Source organism: Panthera leo, chromosome A2 (genome assembly GCF_018350215.1).
Source record: "Panthera leo isolate Ple1 chromosome A2, P.leo_Ple1_pat1.1, whole genome shotgun sequence".
Lineage (NCBI taxonomy): Eukaryota > Metazoa > Chordata > Mammalia > Carnivora > Felidae > Panthera > Panthera leo.
In genome coordinates, this window is record NC_056680.1 from 146,635,892 (window position 1) to 146,656,881 (window position 20,990).

A 20,990-nucleotide genomic window follows, 5' to 3' on the forward strand; every position below is an offset into this window, starting at 1 on the left:
CTGCCGCCTCGGGGCCAGTGACGGTGCTGAGGGGGACCGCATTTCTTGGTGGGGTTCTACGAGCCAGGCCGTGGGGAATGTGGGCTTGGGGGCATGCAGGCTCTGGTAGGGCGGTACCCCCAGAGATACCCCCACATCCAATCATACCTTGAGGAACTTGTAGAGCAGAAAAGTGAACCAATTGGTCAACATCTTCTCAGCCACCGACTCAGTCCTGTCACCAGTCACCAAGGGAACCGATGGAGCGAGACAAAGACAGAAGCAGCTGGTCAGACCCCCAAGGACTGGGAAGGCAAGGGAACAACTCCTCACTGATTCTGCTGCTTGCGGCTTTTGGGCCCCATCTTGAGGTGCTAAAGAACGTTTGGATTCCATAGCCTCCTAGACACCCCGTAATGATAGGACAAGCTTTGCCCGCGAAGCCAGGAGATGACATTCTGGTGCCAGGCTCCCTGGTGCACGTTTGGAGGGAACGCGCTAGACCAGCTGCCCGTCGGCACTTTCCGCGAGGAGGAAAACACTGTCCTGTCCGGCGTGGTAGCCCCCTGCCTGCCACACGTGTCCACTGAGCACTCGAAATGCAGCTAGTGCATCTGAAGAGCCGAATTTTACATTTTCTTGACCTGTGATCAATTTACATTTGAACGGTCACGTGTAGCTTGTAGCTGCAACCTGTCAGACAGTGCAAGCCTAGAGAACTTTATAATTTCCTATGGGTGGGGAAGAGAAGAATAAGAAACCCGGGGAGATACTAGTTTGGCAGGGGACAGAAAGGAAGGCAGCGGGAGAAGCGGGTCGTGGGACAAAAACCAGATGGATTACACGGACCCCATCCCCTAAAGCTAAAGACTCCTAGAGCTAATACCTAGCTCATCCCAAGAGATGCCAAAATTGTCCTGTTTCAAATTACTTTGGAACTTCCCCTGGAACCTCGCTAGTGTTTCATTTGCAACGGCAGGAAGTGCCTTCTTGAGTCTAGCTCGCACCCTTTGTGCTGTTACCCAAGTTCCCTTCTTTTACTTTGGAAGGGAAGGACACTGCGGCCTTGTTATGGCCCCAAGACACTTCTGGTTGCACCCGTTTGGAGGAAACAAACTTCATTCGAACTTGCGCTAAGCTTGTGGCCTCCTCCATGGAGACATGGGCCCGTTCGGGTATGTGTGGCTAGGCTTTGAAAGTTGTACTTGGCAGAAGATACGGATAAGTACGATCCTGAGGCAGCTGCCAGCACACAAATGAAACTAAGAAGAGAAGCGCAAGACTGTTGAAATGAGGGGCCCGGCCAAGGGCAAGGAAAAGAAAGGGAGACGGAGGAGGGCAGAAGGAGAGAGGGCATCTGGGGGAGAGCGGGTGGAAAACAAGAGGTGGAGACGCACGGATACAGAGCGAGGCCACGCGGGGAAATTGTCGGTGGGAGCTCTGGCAGGCAGTGGCAACCCTAGAATTATGCCGGTGGGTGGCTGCGTGGTGGAAGTAAAACAAAAATCAAAATGATCTACCTTGCTGTTTCCAAAGCTGTCTGATTGCTCCGAAATGTAGCAACCTTTTGCAGCTGTGCAGGCGAATGCCCACGGCCCCAGGAAAAAGCCTGAAGGAGACACTTCTGGAAGCCAAATGTAGCCACTGGACCAAGCAGGGGGCCCTGCCTCAGACCCAGACACCCAGGACGGAGGCAGAGGACAGGCAGAGGCAGACGGCCCCTAGGGCGGTCCAGGCAGAGGGCTGGACGCAAAGGCCTGATGTGGGAGTTTTCCAGCTTTGTCCACAGAAAGGCTAAAGACACCGCACTAACAGCCTAGAGGGGAAATGGCCTTCCAGCAGGAGGAAAACGTGAAAGGCGGCATGGATGGAATCAGAGAACCTCTATTTGCCATAAAGCCGAAGCCACAGGATATGGCTTCTGCGGTCACATGTGACCGTTCAGGTCTCCACAGTGTCAAGGATGAGGCGTCCAGCAGTGTGCCGTGGTGCACCTGGACCCGTGCAGAGTCCCCAGCAGGTGCCAGGAAACACCCGGTGCATTGCATCAGGCAAGGGGCCACTGAAGGGCTTTCATTCGAACACAGGCCAGACCGGTGCTTCTCAGGTTTCGCTGTGCCTTCAGATCACCTAGGGTTCTCGTTACAATACAGATTTTGATCCAGCCGGCTGTGGGCTGGGCCCTGAGAGTCTGTGTTACCGAGAAGCTCCCAGTGGCTTCGCTGCTGTGGTGCTCACAGCAGTGAGAGGGGCCAGGGCCAAAGTTTCCAACCTTTTTTAACATCTACTTATTTATTTTGAGAGAGACAGAGAGAGAGAGAGAGAGCAGGGGAGACACAGAGAGAGAAGGAGAGAAAATCCCAAGCAGGCTCCGCACTGCTCTCGCTGAGCCCGACGCAGGGCTCCAACTCATGAGCCATGAGCTCATGACCTGAACCAAAATCAAGAGTCGGACACTTGGCCGACTGAGCCACCCAGGCGCCCCTAAAGTTTCCAGTCTTAAGAGGGTGAGGATGGTCCCCAGAGAGGCCCTGGGGTATCTCTCCTAGCTCATGTTCTGATTTAGATAAGGCTGGGGCTGGGCAAGTGACCTCTGAAGATTCCACGAGAGAAGAACTCCGGTAGAAAGGGCTGTAACCAGGGAAGGGTAAGGACGGAGAGAGAAGAAGGCAGAGCGGAATTAGAGGGTGAAAGAGAAGCAGCAGGGCAAGTGGACGGGTTCTTCCAAAAGGGTATGGGGTGCGCCCTGGTCTCTGGGCAGGTTGGTTCCTAAGCTTGGCAGGACTTGGCTGCTCCTCCTGGGAGCTCTGCCCCCGTCTCCCCAGAAGGCACGAGATCCAGGCCAAGCGGGCTGGGCTGGGCAGGGGCCCTCTCCGACCTCCGTCCCCTGCCGCCCGCCCGGCCCGGCCCTCACCTCCTGAGCAGCAGCTTGGGGTGGTTCTTGCTCTCCAGGTTCTTGTCGATGAGGTCGGCCAGCAGCTGCTTCAGCACGTCGGTCGCGTACTCCAGCTTGCTCTGCAGCACCGTCATGATGAGCGAGGCCACGTTGCCGCGGTCGCGCATGGAAAAGCTTCGCTGGGACTCCAGGGTGCGGATGAAGGACAGCAGGAACACCTTGTTGTTGATGAGCTGGGCAAAGAGCTTCAGGCCCTTCTCCACACGCTCCTGCCGGTAGCCCGGGACCTGCGGAGGAGCCCCCGGGGGAGTCCTGACTGCCGACCGCCAACGTGAGGCGGAGGCCAGCCGGGCCCAGGGGCCTCCCCACGGGGTGGGTGCCGCACACTGTGGACCCTGCCCTCATCTGGCCCCAGGCACCGTGCCAGCTATTTCCTTAACCCACGTGCGGCTCACTGCCTCTTGTTTGGAGGTGAATCAGTGAGGCACAGAGAGAAGGCACCCTGAGTGATTATCATTATCATGGCCATGCTGGGATCTGAGTCCGCTGCTGAGCGCGAGCTCGTCCCTGACGGCAGCACAGGGCTGGTGGGGGGCCCTGCGCCAGGGCGCATGAGCATTACGGACAGCCCCCGGGGGCCTCCCGGAGGGGTCGTCACACCTGAGCCTCCACCTGTCCTCATGCTGACCCTTCTCTGGCCACGGGGATCCCGTTAACAGACCAGTGGCCTCAGAGTCAGGACTTCCAGGGTCCACACAGGCTCTGACTCCGCCACCCCGTGGGACCTCTGGCAGGTCCCACAACTTCTCTGGGGCCCCAAGGTGATTCACCTAAAGAAAGAAGATTAAGCCTCACAGACCCTAGCATCTGATGTTTTCTCAGAGACTCCTCTGAGACCCTGCCGCACCCAGGGAAACGGGAGGAAGACAGGGAAGGAGGTTTCATCTTCCTGCCCGCGTCCTCTGTCCACCGGCAGAGGCCGGCGGGGGGGGCAGGGTCTACCCAGCTCACACCAGCCAGCCACTGGGCGAGGAGGCATGGAGAACGCATCTCTGAGATGCACCAGGCGGGCCCCACAGCTCTGCGTGTCAGGGCCCCAGACTGGAATCCGCCGGGTGCCCGGCAACAGCGAGCGGCTCAGGAAGCGCGGGTATTCGCCCAGCGGGAAGCCACACAGCCACGGCAGTGAAGGGCTTTCTAGCACTCACAGTAGCATGGATGCATCTTGCAGACAATGGAATGAAAAAAAATCAGGAAGAAGAGGGCATACCGTGTAGTACCATTTACATAAAGATTCATAAGAAAACAACGGTGGCAGGAAAATGGTTATTCTCGGGGGTGGCGGTGACTGCAAGGGGGCACTCGGGGACGTTTGTGGAGGGCTGGTAGGGTTCAGCTTCCCGATCTGCGTGCTGGCCTGCTGGCCGTGTTCACTCAGGGAAAATGCACTGGGCTGTGTCCCGACAACGTGTGCCTTGCTCTGTAGGTGTTCTTTCATTATCGCAACAAGGTTGCTTAACAAATAAAGCGCAGCCTCTGCCCTCAAGGTGAAGCCCTCGGAGAACAGAGCAGGGCACCCGTGTCGTGGAGTGGGGTGCGGGAGGAGCAGGGACATTCAAACGAGGTGCCGTGTGGAGGGTTGTGCCCTCCCCCGCAGGGGTCTTGGAGAAGGAGCGTCCTGTGGGCAGCAGTGAAGCCAGCAGTTTCGGGGAGGGTCAAGCTTGGATTCACTGTCACAGCCATAGACTAGTCGGGGACCCTGAGAAGGCTCCATTCCTCCAACAGCGAAACGAACGTACCCCAGCTAATGCGTCTGTAGACCGTACTTTGCTGAGCACGGCTCTACATGCTTGAGAAATGGTGACCCATTTTTCCACATGACACCCTATGAGCTGGGTACCGTTACTATCCCAGGGCCTCGTGACAGTGAGGAACTTTCCCGGGATCCCAAGACACAGGAGTGTCAGAGCCTGGACGGCACCCAGGCAGCCAGCACTGCATCCTGCCATCTCGGGGGGCTGGCGTGAGCCCTGAAGAAGAAGGTGCGTGAAAACCTTGGCAGTGCAGGGCCTGACACACAGTCACCTTTCCTGAATGGTAGCAAGTGCATCCCACTCTAGTCCAGAAGTTTTAAACTGGGGAAGATGCAGGCAGTGGAGAAACCCTGTGTGTCCAAGGTCCAAGGAGGTGGTAGGCACAGAGCCGGAATGTTCACGCCACTCACTTCCTGAGCTCCCCTGTGTGCCAGGCTCGAGGCAAGGCCCTGGAGAAGGCAGAGACTGGGCAGGCCCCTGCCTGCCCTTGGATGGTCAGCAGGAGGCCCCTCCGGAAGGCCATGTGGGAAGGCGGTACTCAGGAGAGGGATGGGAACTCGCCAGAGCCGGGGCCCCGCTTGTCCCGGCTCTTGGCCCAGCTGCCCTTGGCAAACTCCTCATTCCCCAAGGTGGGCCCGATCTCAGCTGGCATCCTGCCCGGATCCCCGGTTCCCCTCTCCACAGGGGCTGACAAGGGAAAAAGACAAGGGTATGAGACAGCCTCACCTTGCCGTCAGCCTGGCCTCAATCTACCCAGCCGTCTGTGTCCCGCCGACCTCCCTCCTCTCCCTGTGACGGCCTCCAACACACGTGTGCATGTTTTACCTCCTCTGTCCTTCAATCCCCACCCACCGCTCCCCCGTCCCACCCCGCCGGAGCAACATGCCCACAACTCGTTATACTGCTGATAGATAATGCCACTTCCGAGGCACCCAGCACGTGCAATGCACGGTGTTGACACACTGCGATCGTGGCTCCATCTAAGCCTTTAAGGACCTCGCAAGGGTGAGGGTGTCCTCTTAACCGCCTCTCAGAGAAGGTACCGCAGGCTTCCTAAGGCCAGCCAGCTGGTGCGGGATGGTGCTGGACTTCCAAACCCAAGCTTGTTTGGCTCCCGAGTCCCCATCCATCTGCCCGTCCTTCACCACACCTAGTCCTCCCCCTGGGCCTAGGAGGTGACCAAGAGACAGCCCCGAGTCTCCCCTGCAGCCTCCCACGCAGGGCCTCCTGGCAACTCAGGTTGGCCATCGAGGGCAGGGGAGCCACGTCCGGGTCTGGCACCAGGAGGAAGAGGGCACAGGGCTGGCCAGAGGGCAGGTCTGGGGAGAGGGCGTGCTTCGGACTTCTTGCCTTGGCTGCACACGCCTCCGGGGCACCAAGGACAGAGGCCCTGGGGAGGAAGGGTTAGCAAAGCCAGCTGTGGGGTGAACCCCATCAGCAGCATGGGTTTTGGAATCAGAAAGACTCACTGACTCACACATGGAGGAAAGCCCTGTCACCTCTGGGCTCTATTGCCTCGTCTGTAAAATGAGAATATGAGTGCCCATGTCATAATGTTTTATGAGCATTAAATAAGATAATGTATGTAAAGTGCTTGGCACACACAGTGTGCACTTAATGGCAGTTTTATTACCTGCCTCTCCTCTTCCACTGGCTGCTTTTCACCCATCCCTCTTGCCCAGGAGTTTCTAAGACATCGAATACATCAGCCCAGTGTCTGGGGGGTGGAGAAGGTAGGAATTTTCTCCCCACTTGACGAAGGGGGCGATAGAGGTGAAGTGTCTCGGTGAAGAGTATTCAGCACAATTCCCCTTTGTAACTTGCCACCTCCCCCCAACCAGCTCCCTAAGCAAATGTCACTCTGAAACAAGACTTTCTTTATTCACCAGATGGTTCGATAGTTTAGTTGAAGCTTGTGAGTACAAAACCAGATAGTAAATTTTAATTGTAACCCAACAGGTTAGAGTTTAGGAGACAAGGATAGGTTGAAAACGGGGCGTGTGGTTACTGTTTGCTCTCTGTCTTTAAAGGATTGGTGTGTCCCCGGTGCCTGGGCAGCCCCCTAACCACATGCCAGCCCTTCACCCAGGGCTAAGTCCAGGACAGATAGAGCCGGAGGAAACATCGCTTTAGATTATCCGTGGCTTCCCTGGGAATATTTCCATACTAGGAAAGCCAACAGGGAGAAACTATCTCGGTGGCAAGGCGGGGCTGGAAGCAAATCAGAATGATCCGGGCAAGATCCCAGGGTCTTGCCTAGGATGCTGGATCTCATATGGCCCCAGGCTAATGTGGGATGGTAAAAGTTGACTTCTGTCAATTAATTAGTGAGTTTAACAGAAACGAAGGGTCGAAGGGTCGTACATTCTGAGCATATACCCAAAAGACCAGGGGCGGGAGCTCTAGCAGGTACTTGTACACCCACGTTCTTAGCTGCATTATTCACAACAGAAAAAAAGGTGGAAGTGACCCTTGTGCCTACTGACAGATGGCCGGATAAACAAAATGTGGTCTATACACATAACGGACGATTGTTCAGCCTTAAAAAGAAAAGAAATTCTACCACATGCTACAATATGGATGAACCTTGAAAACATTCTGCTAAATGAAATAAACCGGTCCCCAAAGGACAAATCCTGTGTGTTTCCACTTACACGAGGGACGCTGAGCAGTCAAGTTCATAGAGACAGAAAATCGAACGGGGGTTTCTGAGGGAGGGCAAATGGGAAGTTAGTGTTTAGTGGGGAAGATGAAAACATCCTGGAGATGGATGGTGGGGATGGCTGGACCACAGTGGGAACGTACTTAATGGCCCCGAACATGTAAAAAATGGTTGAAATAGCAAACTTCAGGTTATGCTTATTTTACCACCACTCAAACAAAGAAGAGCCACGTGCCCTGTGTGAAGCCGAGTGTACGTGACAGTGAGCTGTCCTGTGTGGGCTCCCACTCAGGAAGTTGGTGCAGGTGGCTGTAACTCCTTCGTGAGCAGGAGGGTGGGAGCTGCGAGTCTGTCCTCATGCTAAAGGCAAAGAAGAGAGAAGACTCAGGTTGGAGGGGAAACTTTAATGTGCCAGATGAGGAATAAGGCCGTGGTAGGGTGTGATGTGATTTATACTGGGGCCGTTGGAACCGCCCGGGCCGGGGGGCGGGCTATCTACCCAGAGAGCATCTCAGATGGTTACAGCCTGGCAGGGCAGCTAGGGACTCCAACAGCTTTCAGCGAGAGGCTTGGTACAGTTAGGAAGGGCAATGAGAGGGAATCATTTGTAGTCTGGTCCTAGGTAAACAGGGCTGCTGTAGACAGTGAAGCAGGTTGTGCACTGAACAACCCCAAAGGTGCTGCATATGAATGATGCCATCTGGAGCACTACAGTGTTCAACCTGCACAACTGCCCATGCGTTCCTGTAGGAGAAGGAGTCCTATAACTCTCCTGCCACCACCTTGGGCAGTCCTTGGGAATATACTGCCCTAGTCTGTGTGTTAAACTCGTGCCAAGCCAGGCTTGAGAGTCTGAGAATCCTTGGAGATGCAAATGCATGTGGAAAGTGCGTACTCTTCCATGGACTAATACCCTAGTAGTTTGAAGCAGGTGAAAAATGAGGCTGGAAAGAGTATAAATGTAAGAGAAAAGTGAATGAGAATGAGAGAGGGGCATAGCATGAAGAGTGAGACCAAGGCAGAGAAGGACAGATATCGTATGATTTCACTCATATGCAGAATTTAAGAAACACAATAGATGAACATAAGGGAAGGGAAGCAAAAATAAGATAAACACAGAGAGGGAGACAAACAATAAGAAATACAGAGAACACACTGAGGGCGGCTGGTGGGGTGTTGGGTGGGGGGAGGGCTCAATGGCAATGGGCATTAAGGAGGGCGCTTGTTGGGATGAGCACTGAGTGTTATATATAAGTAATGAATCACTAAATTCTATTCCTGAAATCATCATTATACTACATGTTAACTAACTTGGATAAAAAAAAAAAAAAAAGAATCAGATGCTCAACCAACTAAGCCACCCAGGCGCCCCCAAATGATATTTTTAAACAATTATTTGTTAACTTACCAGAGCCATATGTCAACTATAATACTTTATTTTGCTAGATCTAAGACCTACATCCTTTCAAAATGTCAACTCATAGGCATGGTGCTTTAATTTCATAAACAATTGTGGGTTTTATATGTCTTAGGCTATAGAGCGACTTCTTTCATTCACCAAATTGGTGCCACCTGGTGTTCTGGTATTAACGTCTATAAAATAAACACGGTTATTGCTCGAATGCAGCCTGTCTGGGGGGAGGGGGTTACAGAGATATGAACTGTAAACAAGTAAACACATTAATAAGCAAGATAATATTCATTCAGAAAAAAGAGTGAGACCAAGAAAAGGAAGAGCGTATCATAATATAGCCGATGTTTTCATTTGTTTATACGACACACCCGTATACCTTATACGTGTCCACACAAGAGCAGACGTGTACACGGAGCAGAGGTGCGTTATCAGTGAGGACACAGAGCCTACCACCTACGGCCTTTGGAAGTGCCTCTTGGTATCTATCCACTGAGGAGCCGAGGGGACCCTCCTCCAGACAGAAGTGACTGTGCCCTCGTTATAGAAGTGTGCACACGTGCACACACACACACACACTGGCACACAATTTATTCAACAATTATGGAGAAATAAATGCATATGGGCCCCAAAGTCCCTGGGGACTTGCTGTGTTTTCTGTCGAGATGCACAGCGTCTCCACCCCCTTGAACAACCGTGTAGACGTTCCCGCAGGGGTCGGTACCTGCAAACCCGTGCAACCCCCCAAGCGAGGCGTCTGTTGTTATGTTATGCACGACATAAGTCTTGGAATTAGCCTTAATCTCTACTGTTGCTTTGCCTGGAGAGTTTTGATCCGTCCTAATAAGTATCCAGAGCCCGAAGGCACGACAGTGACGTGCAAAGACTCATCATTGGGAGCACAGACCCTGAAGTCTAACTGCAGGACTCAAATCCTGGTGCCACCCCCTCCCAGCTGCGTGGCCCCGGAGTTCTCTGTGCCTTTAGTTTTGCTGCCTCTCAAAGAAGCGCGACTTCTTCAGACTGCTTGTGAGACAGTAAATCCGCACACACGTATAAAGTACTTACAACTGGACCGGGAGCTTAGTCGGCAGCCCGCTAACAGCGATTATGCCTTACGATTATTACTTTGCCCTGGTTTCCTCATTTATATTTTTCACTTTTCTCTGGTATTTATCTTGATAAGTCATCCGAAATCCCTTTCGGAACAAAGCACAGTATGAATATATGCATAAGCCAGATACTATGCTAGACAGGAAGTGATAAAATGTTCAAAAGATGAGGTCCTGCTGGTACAAAAGACAGTTATATTCTTATCGTTCACGCTTCCACCCCCCCTTCCCAGCACATCACTTATTTTTTCCACATGTATTTATTGAGCACCAACTATGTGGTGAAATCCCTTACATCATGGGAGTTTCCTAAACAGGAGTCCGTGAGCGCGTTACATTAGCTGCCAGATGTGTTGTTTTTGTGTGTATGTACAGTTTTTCTTCAACTTCCATTCAATTCTCAAGGGCTCCATGACCCCTAGAACCCAAATCTACTCCCATCTCTGCTCAGATGGCTCCCTGGCTCGGCCCCATTTCCTCCCGAGGGACGGGCTGGCTGCCGTTGACAAGCGGGGGCAGGGGGAAGCCTTGGGCAAGTCACATCCCCTCCCTGGCCTCAGCTTTCTCACCTCCCGATGAGGTGGCTGCATTTGCAGGTCACCGACACCTTTCTCTGCACTAGCACCTTGATGGGGAAGGCTTGGTTACGGGTCCTACTTCTCACCTCGAGGTCTCGGAGCACAGGATGGTCTTCAATCCCTGGGAACAGCACCCGCATGGTGTACGTTCTGTAATCCAGGAAGGGGATCCCAGCTCCGTCCAGGTCACTGGTCAGCTCATGGATGTCCGTCTGCAGCTCAGCAAAAGCTGGTACAAAGGGAAGCCCATGAGACTGCTGGCTGGGGTGGGCCTCGAGTCTGAGGCTCAGAACCCTCACCCAGGCCTTTAGGAGACACGGGCAATAGGCTGCAGGTGTGCAGGAATAACGTGGGATGTTTTAAGTAGCTGGGGAGAATGATATAGGAAGGAGAGATAGAATGTGTCACAAGGAGGCTTGTCTTGGGCCAAATCCCTTCCAAAGCATGGGTGGGGGTGGCTGTCCATAGATTTGTCCTGCTGCTGGGGCCTGAATGGTTTTGGTTTACAGAATATGCTGGGGGGGTAGGGGGGACGTCAAAGGACGGGGGAGGGAGGGGAGAGGTTCCAGTGGTGGAGGGTCTATTCCTAATTCTGCGTTTTATAGTGGGCTAAGTGAAAAACAATTTCTTCTGCAGTCCTAGTTCTGGGCCACGCAGCTCACTGGAGCCTTCAAACCACAAACCATCCAATGGGGCCAAGACGAAGGCTCTGCCACATTACTGTATTCCTTCTGGATAGATATGCAGGGCGTATCTTTGTCTTTCCTTCCTCAAGGTGATGCCACTCCACGGTGAATTATGGTCTGCATGTGGGCACTGCTGTCTGTGGAGGCAGCTCAGGCCTCCAGATGGTCATGGAGCTGCAAGACGCCCTTCCTTCCTGCCCCCAAGGAAGTCTAGCACACGGCCCAGGTGGTCACACAGCGCCAAAGCTGCGGCCACACTCTGTCCTGAGCACAGCCCTCCTCCCAGGCCACCCTCTGCCCCGGAAGGCCGTCAGAAATGACGTGCCGGACCTTCCCCCGCTCCGTCTTCCTCCAGGGCACACGCACACGTACTCGCGTGCATGCATGCGTGAGACACACGCACGTTCACACACAACCAGCGTGGATTAACACAGCCAGTGGGCACCGATGAAACGATACTTCTTACGATTTCCATAAACACAAGAATGGGAAAACAGTATTCTGTGGGCTCTACGGATCACACGACACAAACACAACACGGCTGCCCCAGGCACTGTGGACGGGGGCCCCACTGCACCCCACAGTGCCAACTTGGGCCCACGGACCTTGGGTCTCCAGGCCTCGAGGCTTCTCATTTGCTTCTCACTTGACGGAATCGTGAGGACCCCACCCGGGCCCCTGGAGAGGCTGCTCCAGACCTCCCCTGCACTGCTCTCCGTCCGCACCCCTGGTCACACTGACACGGGGGGGGGGGGGGGGGGCCCTGCCAGTGAATTGCTGTGGCCGTGTAAGCACGTGTGTGTGTGTTTATGTCTCAAGAGGCCAGGCCAGCGCAGGGCCTGGGTTTGCGTGTGGGTGACGTCCCGGCTTACTCTCAAGTCTTTGGGGAGTCACCTTCCCCGAACCCAAGCTGCCCCTTACATGTTCGAGAGCCAGCTCTGGGCACCCCCGACGAATACTTCCGTGGCGAATCTCCACGTACTTTGCTCTACACCTCTCTCGTCTCACTCACGCAGGAGAGCTCTCTCCCGAGCCAGAAGCCAAGGCCCTCTCCTGGCGCCTCCGCTGACCCTCTTCGGCTGGACTCCCTGACTGCTAATTCCTCCTTCTCCAGAACTTTCCGAGAGGAACCTGGCTTCACATTCCCCTCTCTGCCCGCTCCCCGTTGGGGGTGCTCAGCTGGCGGAGAGGAGAAGGAGGGGGGTGGTTTTTTAATCTGTCTGCAGCTTTCCTTCAAGTCACTAAGCGCCTCCAACATTCAAAGCCTCGTGCCTGCCACACATAAAAGAGATTCTAATCACTACACCTAATTAGAGGGAAGAGTACATTGCGGAGAAAAAAATTAAGCAGCGTAAATATAATAAAAGGCAGTAATTAACAGTCCCACAAGGCAGATGCCAGTGTTGACAGCTAAGGATGTACTGAAGGGACGGGATGAACCCACTTCCCCATCAGAGGGAGCTGCGGCTTCCCTAGTGGGGATGGGAGAGCCCCAGGTACAGGCCGGATTGGCTCAGAGAATAAATCCACGGCAAAGAATCCACTCAGACCCTCCCAGGGTGACTCATGAAATGATATCATGATATCTGGCAGGCGACAAGAGTCTGACTCCTAAATTTCCTTCTTGGATTTAGTGCAGCTGATTTCACATCATGGCGGTGTTGGTAATTTTTAAACATACAGGCTGGGAAACCCTCTTCCTTCTACATCTCAAATCAGCCCTACAGCCGTACCTTCCTCCTCAAGGAAGGGAGCTGCGGGTTGCTGAATGTGTCATGTCAAGACACCCCAAGGTGTCCCCAAGAGAAGAGCATAAAACCCCGGCGGCCAGGATTCTGGGCTGGAAACTGCTCTCACGGAGCTTAGGATGATCCCAGCCTGACCTGGGGAAAGAGGGGAAGGGGGCACCTGGAGGGAGGGGAGAGGGGCCTCGCCCGGGAAGGGGTGGGTCTGCTGGGATAAGGGATCTGTCTGGATACAGGCTTGGAGAGCAGAGTTAGAGGTTAGACACCCGGCCCCCAGTGCAGCCTGCAGGTGCCCAGCCCGCTGCCCTGTGTGAGGCGCACGCGCACAGACTCCGGCCGGGGGGTGGGGGGCGGGGCATGGTCCCGGTCCTCCAGTACCTTCTTTGCACTCCAGGGCCACACGCGACTCCAGGTTGTCCATTTGCATCTGCAGCCGCTTCAGCGTGAGGTCACTTTCGCGGGACTTGCGTTTGTAGGCGATGAGGACGGCTACGATGAAGATGACCAGGAGGCCGCCTGCCACGGCGATGCTGACGATGGCGGGCAGGCTGAGCGGGCTGTCCGGGGCCACGTACACCATCCCCGGGGAGTACTCCATGCCACCGACTCGGGCCTGGGGGCACAGCACGCGAGAGGAAGCTGGGAGCGGGCTCAGAGCACCCCGGGGAAGCAGCCCCGGGGCAGGATGAAGGAAAGGGCTCGAGGGAGGAAAACCGTCGCAGGTCGGAACAGAGGAGAGGGTGTGTGGGGGCCTGGGGATGGGTCCGGATGGCTCAGAGCAGGCCACCCCCACAGACGGGAAGCTGCAAATTCCCTCAGCCGGGACTAACGTCCATCTTCATAAGGAAACAGCCCACGACTGGGACCTAAAGAAGTCTGACACGTCTTCAATGACCGCTCCCTGAGATTCTTCCCATCATAAGGATTGGAAGACTGAGGCAGAGCATATTATGGCCCTCCTGGGGCCAACAACAGTGCTCTCCTGGAAGGGTCTCTAGCCTGTAACAGGCCATGCAGCACATCCCTAGAGCTGTTTTGCATGGCCTTTATTGTAGCACCAGCGTCAGGAAAGAATGACAATGCACAAGAAGGAGGTGGGAAGCATGACAGAGAGAAGGAACAAGGGGTGATGGCTGGCCACAAGGTAAGTTCCGAGCGGGCCAGAATCGCCTCCCGGAAAGCCCTGGCAGCCCAGCACGGAGCCGGTCCGCTCACACTCTCGCATCCGTAAGTGCCCGCCCCATCCAGATCGGGGCCCCGCCGGCCTCACCATCACTTTGTGCCTGCCGATGAGGTTGGGGGACTCGCAGAGCAGCTGCACATCCGACACCGTCACCGTGCACGGCTTCTCCCCAACCAGCACGGTGTAGTTCAGCTTCACATTACCCCCAGCCACCGGTGGGATCAGGTTCTTGCCCTGGAGGGACAGGAGAGCCTCGGTTCCCACCCCAGAGTCAGCATCATAGCTCCTGGCTGGCTGCCACGTCTCCCACCCAGGGGTCCCATCCTGCTGGCGAGCTGGTGGAGAGGCCACCTTCCACAACAAGTCCGAAAGCTTTGTGACACATACACTGCCATTCCCCTTTCCTCGGTGGGGAGTCAGTGATCGGGGCACTCTTTTGAGCTCATCCGAGTGCAGCCTCAGAATCCCTCTCAACACAGAGCTACAGTCAATCGGTACCAATTGATTGAAATTGTCACAGGAGTTAAAATTAAGTTGCTACCCATGCTCCAAAGAAACCCTATGCTGTGGTTTGCAAAGGGCTACACGGGAGGAAGCAGTGTGCGCCTTTGACCTCCCAGGTCCTGGACTCGGGGGACACAGGAAGCCTGGGAGGCAGATGGCCAGGATGGGTCCAGCTGCCCCGATCGGGTCTCTACGGCCTGTAAAGAGAGTTTGCCTCCCAATACAAACTCGGAGGCAGTGTTTTCCACGCTCTGGACTATGACACAACCTCTGCTAGGGACGGCGGTCATGAAATTGGGCCAGAGCCCATGACTTCTGGCCTTTCTCTGGGACTTGAAAAGCATCCCCATTCCATGCAGCAGCCTCCCGGCTTCCCACCTCCCGCCCACCACCTCACTCTACCTTCAGGATGATGGGAGTGCCAGGCTTGAGCTCCAGGACTCCTGAGGGCCCGAAGGCCTCAAACACGGGGTTGGGATAGTAGGTGAAGTTGGTCTTGTTGAGGATTAGCAGGGACTGGACGTTGTCCAGGATGAAGCCAAACTCCTCAGGCCTCTCGGTCAGGTCAGACTGGTGGTCGGGCCCCAGAGCGAGGGCCGGAGCCTGGCAGGTCATCTCAGTGGCGTTCAGGACCTCACAGAGCTGGAGGAGCCAGAAAGGGGGACTTATGCAGCGCCTGAACCCATAGAGCCCCAACGCACCCACCAGGGTCCCCCCAGTGCCATCAAACAGCATGGCGCTGACCTGGGCCGCCACCCCTCCGCAGCCACGACCACATAACCTGGGCACTCAAGCAGCAGACTCTGCAGTGGCATCTAGATCTGCTTTGTCCACAGCGGGTGTGGCAGTGACTAGGGGATCTCTAAGCTAAGGGGCAGCACCGGAGGTCTGAAAGGTGGAGGAATGAGGATATGAAACCCCAGAACCCCCAGAAGTGACTGCTCTTCCGTGCCTGTACCCCAAGGTGTGAAAATGCCCTCATGTCTGCTCCCTCATCCCATCGTCCCAGTGCTCCAGGGTGTCTGGGTCCCGTCAGGACATGTTGAGTGGTGCTCATGCTCCCTGCCCGTGTTCCCTGCCCACCCTGGACTCACATTGATGTGCTCCTTCCCTCCATGCTTGGCACGGATCTGGGGATTCTGTATGAGGTCCAGGTGAGTCCCCCATACGGCGATGGGTGTGTTTCCACTGCCCGGGGAAGAAAGGAGGAGGCGTGTCAACACGGGGATAGGAATAGCAAAGGCACTTGAAGATGATGATGATGATCAATCAGGCTGAGCTCTGACATTAAAGACAATGATAGCCAGGAGGCGTGATAATGTTCACAGGGACAATGATGACAAACCGACTGAATAATGATAAGGATGAGCTCTCAGCGGCCAAGGGGACGACAGTGATAACCAGATGTCTGCGGCTGTCCAGCACTGGGCTCATCGAGAGCTTGGACACCCGTGGAGGCTCTGAAGCCTCCTGACTGGAGCCAGATGTTTCTCTGCAGCCCCTGGTGTCTCTGCCCCAGCCCTCACCGATCTCAGGGAGATTTTCACACTAGCCTTGGCCTAATGAGAGCCTTGCTCCAAGACGCCCCCCACCAGACCCTCCAGGGTCTGAGCACTGTCTCCTCCCCAGAAATTACTACAATTTCATCTGCAACAGTTACAAGCTTGGCGAATAAAGAATCTCTGTCACCCACATTCATTTCTACCTCCCTATGCATGTGCTCATCTCTGCACTCCCAGTTATTCCCTGGCTTCCTCTCGCCCTCCACCTGCCCCTCCCGCTCCCTCTCCCTCCCCCCCAACACGTGCACACACACACACACACACACACGAGCATGGGCCTACACACACGTGCACATGCATGCTGGGAGATTCCTGTAAAACCCAGACAGGCTCTTCTGCCCATGGCGGTGTTCCACAATGGTATTCTGCTATCTGGCCATCTCCCAATCTTCTCCATCACCAATTCAACACGCGTTTACCAACGGACCCGCCCCCCCATCACTGATCCTTAGCAGCCCAGACTCTTGGGAGCAGTCTGAAGCCTCACTCTGCAGAGCCCCACCCCATCGGAGAATTTGTTCACTGCAGCAAAAACTCTAGGGCCGGCTGGCAGGCCCCAAACCTCCAACCTCCCTCTTGTTATGAACGTGACTCAGGGTCCACTAATGAGTGCCAGGAAGGACAACACCTCTACTTCTGTGACAATGACATGAGGAAGAGCTGAATTAACCCAGACTGTGAATTCCTTAGGGAGCTGTAGAGTTTGTCTAGGCAAAGGGCTACACCAACTTCCTAGATTCCCGGGGCCTCAGGGGGCAAATCCCAGAATAGCTTTCTACAGACTATTTTCCCCCTCTTTGTGCCTCATATTCATCTACTTTAAAATCACAGCTAAAGCTTATAAACTTTGGGTCTTAGGAGGTAACTGCTGAGGACAACCAAATCTGATCTCAGCAAAGGCTGCCTTTCGTGGCTGTAAGGCGGGGGGTGGCAAACTTTTCTGGAAAGGGCCAGAGAGTAAATATTTTAGGCTTCCCAGGCCATATGGTCTGTTGCAATTACTCATCTCTGCTGTTGTGTTGAGAAAGCAGCTACAGACAAAACATATATGAATGAGCATGGCTGTGTTCCAATAAAACTTTATTTATAAAAGGAGGCAGATGGCCAGATCTGGCCCCCAGGTTGGAGTCTGCTCAACCCCAGTTTAAAAGATTGTTCTCTGTACTGGACTTGTCCTTGACCCCCGCTTCAGCCAGGGAGACCACATCTCTATGCGTTCCCCCTTTCCCTGATGCCAGATGTCCTCTAGAACTGAAGCCCACGGTGGGGAGGGTGGGTGAGGGGCAGTGGGAGAGAGCTGGGCCAGGCACTGCACTGTGCGTATGCGTTCTGCTTACCCCTCCCAGTGCCCCAGGAGGGAGCTGATGGAGGAGAAACCATGAGCCCAGAGAAGTCAAGTAACCTTTAAGGTGATTGGTTACTTTGGCTGGTTAGAAGTAGAGCTGGGCTGAGCCCACTCCTTCTGACCCCAAGGCCTGTTCCATTCCACCTCAGCCCCTGATCCAGCAGTTTCCCAAAGGTCAGCAGGGCCCTTGGTGTCAGGATGCCCTTAGCATCGCCTTCCCATTACAATGCATCCCCCAGGGACTGGAACAGCGCTCCCTCCCTGAAGGGAGATGCCACACTCCACAGCCCCACCAAGCAGGGACTGGGAGGGTCCCTAGGGATCCTGGAGTTTCTAAAGCCCCCTGTGAACCTCTCCAGAGGGGAGGCCGGGAAGTTACGCAGCTGGTACAAGTCAGCTTGCGAATGGCTGAGTGAGAGGTGGCCTTAGAGGGCGTTGCTGTAACAGCACATACCTGGCTCCCTCCTAGGACATGCGCTCTCTATACTTGTTTTGGGCCCCCGGGAAAAGAGCAGGGAACAAGATCTACTCCCTGCCCTTGAGGAGTTTGCAATAGAGGGAAGGTCGAAGCAAGCAGACAACTCGGGGTCATGACAGAGCAGGACAGAGGAACGGCAGGATGCTACAGAAGCCCAGAGGACAGACATCTGAACTGCACCCTGGTGGTCAGGGCACGTTTTTGTTCAAGAGCAGGCCAAGAAGAAGTTGGATCTGATCTCTTTCTCCTGCATCCCTCAGCAGGATTGGAATTATCGCCCATATTTGCCAGAAGGGAGGTTCAGGGGAAGAGGACTGGCACCCCCTCAGCAGTCACTATGGCGGGATCATTTCCTCCGGGTGTACCCACCAATGCTCAGATTAGGGGTCACGGGCTCTTGCCGGTCAGAGCTTGGCCCCAGGGGCCGGGTCCCATTCAGAGGTGTTCTCGGTGGAAGGAGGGCACCCTGGAAGGAAGGTCTGATTTGGGGGGTGCTCTGAGTCAACCCCGATTCATCAGTCCTCAAAGCAGAACTGGGCCCCAGAACTGTCCTTGGCTCTTGAGAGTTGAGGAAGGAAAACTGAGGTCAGGGCTGCCCCTACCTGACTATGCTCCACTCTGGCTCGATCCGCACGATGGTGGGGTCCTCCACATACTGGAAGAACAGGTCCTGGTGGATGCTGGCCTTGTCCACTTGCACCATCACCTTCATTTCTAGCACCTCATCTGAGGACGTGGTGTTGCAGACGATGTAGGACGGAGAGCGTCTGCAGGGAGGGCAGACATGGAGCTGGGCTCCGGGTGTTGATGGGGACAGGGGTCCGGGTCAGGGCCCTCCCACCCCTCCCTGTTCGTCAGGCTCCTCAGAGGCAATAAGTCAGCGCTGCCTCAGATATAAAGCTCCAGGCACTACTGCAGAGACTTGACCCAACGGTAGACAGGTTCCTCTGAGCCCTCTTTTCAACAAGGCCTTATCCTGGGGCCCTGTCCTGGGCCTGTCAAGCCCCATTTGTAGCAAGAATCCTGCTAAGTCAAAACTCCCGACCCCCCTCCAGTTGATACCTGAGTCCCCTGGGCTGCCTTCGGCAAGAATCCTGTTAAGTCCCTTTAGCAAGAATCTCCCTATTCCTATTCATCTTAGTAATTTGCCATCACTGACCCCCTCACTATGCTGCTTGGCTATAAATCCCCCCATGTCTTTGCCGTATTTGGAGTCAAACCTGATTTCTTTCCTTCCCCCTTGTGATACTCTTGGCGCCTATTGCAATAATCCTGAGTGAACTCTTCCTTACCATTTTAGCAAGTGTCAGAACAGTTTTTTCTTGATCACTGGCCTGACTTCAGATCTGTCACAGCCCTCAGCATAGTTCTGTCCCAGGAAAACCTCTCCTGCAGAATGTCGCGTCCCCACCAAATCTGAGTCCTGCATCAGACGAACCTCCCACCTCCCTCCTATACCCCAGGCTCCTGGCTTACAGAAGGTGTGCCCTTTTGGGCCTGGATGGTGGAATCAGTGGGGAGAAAGTCGGCTGCCCTTGGAGGTTGAACCTCAGCCAGCTGGGGTAGGGGCCCCTAGCAGATTTCAGCAGGCCTGGCTGGCTCTGCAGCAGCTGGAGAGAGGCTAGCCTGCAGGCAGGGGCTCTAGATTCCCCAGGGAGTCCTGCGGAACCCGAGGGTTCTGTACAGCGGTTGGTATAGGGGCACAAAGGCTAAATGGTGGGCAGCAGCATGAATGGGGTGCCTGGCAGTTCTCCAGACTGAGGCAAAAACATCCACAGCCAGTTCTGCCCATCAAATCCTCCCTCAAAGAGAAAGGCCACTTTCTCAGGGAAGAGAAGGCACTTCTATGAGGTTAGCCCTGGTCGTCTGCTGCCCTGAGGCTGCCCCACCGGCCCCACCCACTGGGCTGTGGGCCCCGGAGGCCTGCCTTGAGCTGAGTTACCTGTGGAAGAGGCAAGGCTGCTTCCCGAACATCACCACCACATTGCTGCCCGCGTTCAGGTTGGTGCCCGTGATGGTCACTTGGGTGCCCCCCGACATGGGCCCCCGTTTGGGCTTCAGGTCCGAGAGAGTCAGCGTCTGTGCAGGAAAGGATCTGGCCTGAGACACAACTGGGGCAGGGTCTGAAGAGAGGCAGCACCCCGCTCCCCGGAGCTGCCTTCTGGAATCCTCAGTAACGGTGGCCTCCCAAAGAGCCCATGAAGATTTTATTGAGCTTGTGTGGGAAAGCGACGTTCTGGACCCTGAGAGCTTACACCTCTATATTCATAACAGTAGTAATAGCTGCTATGTGCTGACGTTTTAACTGGCACGCTTTATACCTTCATCCATCTCTATATAATTTATTTGCTCAGTCAATTCTACAAGGTAGGTATTATTACCTATCTTACAGAAAAAATTCAGAGATGTTAAGTAAAGTTCCCGAGGTCACACAGCTAAAAAGTGGCACATCTGAGATCTGACTCCAGAGCTCTGGTTCTCCATCACCTCTCCAGTCTCAGGTGCTTTTGGGAAGGTGACCTGTTCCTTCCATGGGCCTGTTAAGAGAACTGTCCAAACGCTCAGAGGCCTGAGCGATGGGTGGTGAGGGCCCCAGGGAAACCCAGGGGGAGGAGTGAAGAAGGGTCAGGGATGGAGTGAGGATGGGGAGGGGGCACCTGTGAGCTGAGGATTTGGAGTTGTGCTTTGCTCTTTCATTAGCATTTTAATGGAAAAAAACTTTCCTCAGTCCCAGGTGAGAAGCCCGTATCTGCATTTAAATGAAGATTTCGCTCTCCCCTGCCCCTTAAAGAATTCTGCACCAAAAGTTGAACCTACTGGGCTCCCAGCCCGCAGGCGACCTCCCCAGGAGAGGCCTCAATAACACCTCGGGAGGAGGGGAGAAGCCCCAGTGAGGCTGGCAGGTATGCGGGGTGGTGGGGGGCCCGCGGGGACACTTGCCCACCGCCCAGTGTCTGCCCCACACGTGGGGCCCATCTGCCCACCGGGTCCCTGCAGATCCCGAGCACCTGGCACCCACAATGCTAAGGAACCCC

General features: G+C 54.9%; 1 protein-coding gene across 5 annotated transcripts in view; it reads right to left on the reverse strand.

The window, feature by feature from the left end:
• PLXNA4 (plexin A4) overlaps positions 1-20,990 on the reverse strand; it is a 588,877-nt gene that overhangs the window by 35,909 nt on the left and 531,978 nt on the right. For all 5 annotated transcript variants that reach the window (XM_042924932.1, XM_042924950.1, XM_042924959.1 and 2 more), the window contains 9 exons: positions 19,898-20,034; positions 18,558-18,722; positions 15,665-15,758; positions 14,973-15,212; positions 14,154-14,300; positions 13,262-13,496; positions 10,539-10,681; positions 2,894-3,162; positions 148-214 (listed from right to left, as the gene is read on the reverse strand). In XM_042924932.1, coding sequence (XP_042780866.1) covers positions 148-214; positions 2,894-3,162; positions 10,539-10,681; positions 13,262-13,496; positions 14,154-14,300; positions 14,973-15,212; positions 15,665-15,758; positions 18,558-18,722; positions 19,898-20,034 — 1,497 coding nt within the window. The remainder of the gene's footprint in view (positions 1-147; positions 215-2,893; positions 3,163-10,538; positions 10,682-13,261; positions 13,497-14,153; positions 14,301-14,972; positions 15,213-15,664; positions 15,759-18,557; positions 18,723-19,897; positions 20,035-20,990) is intronic.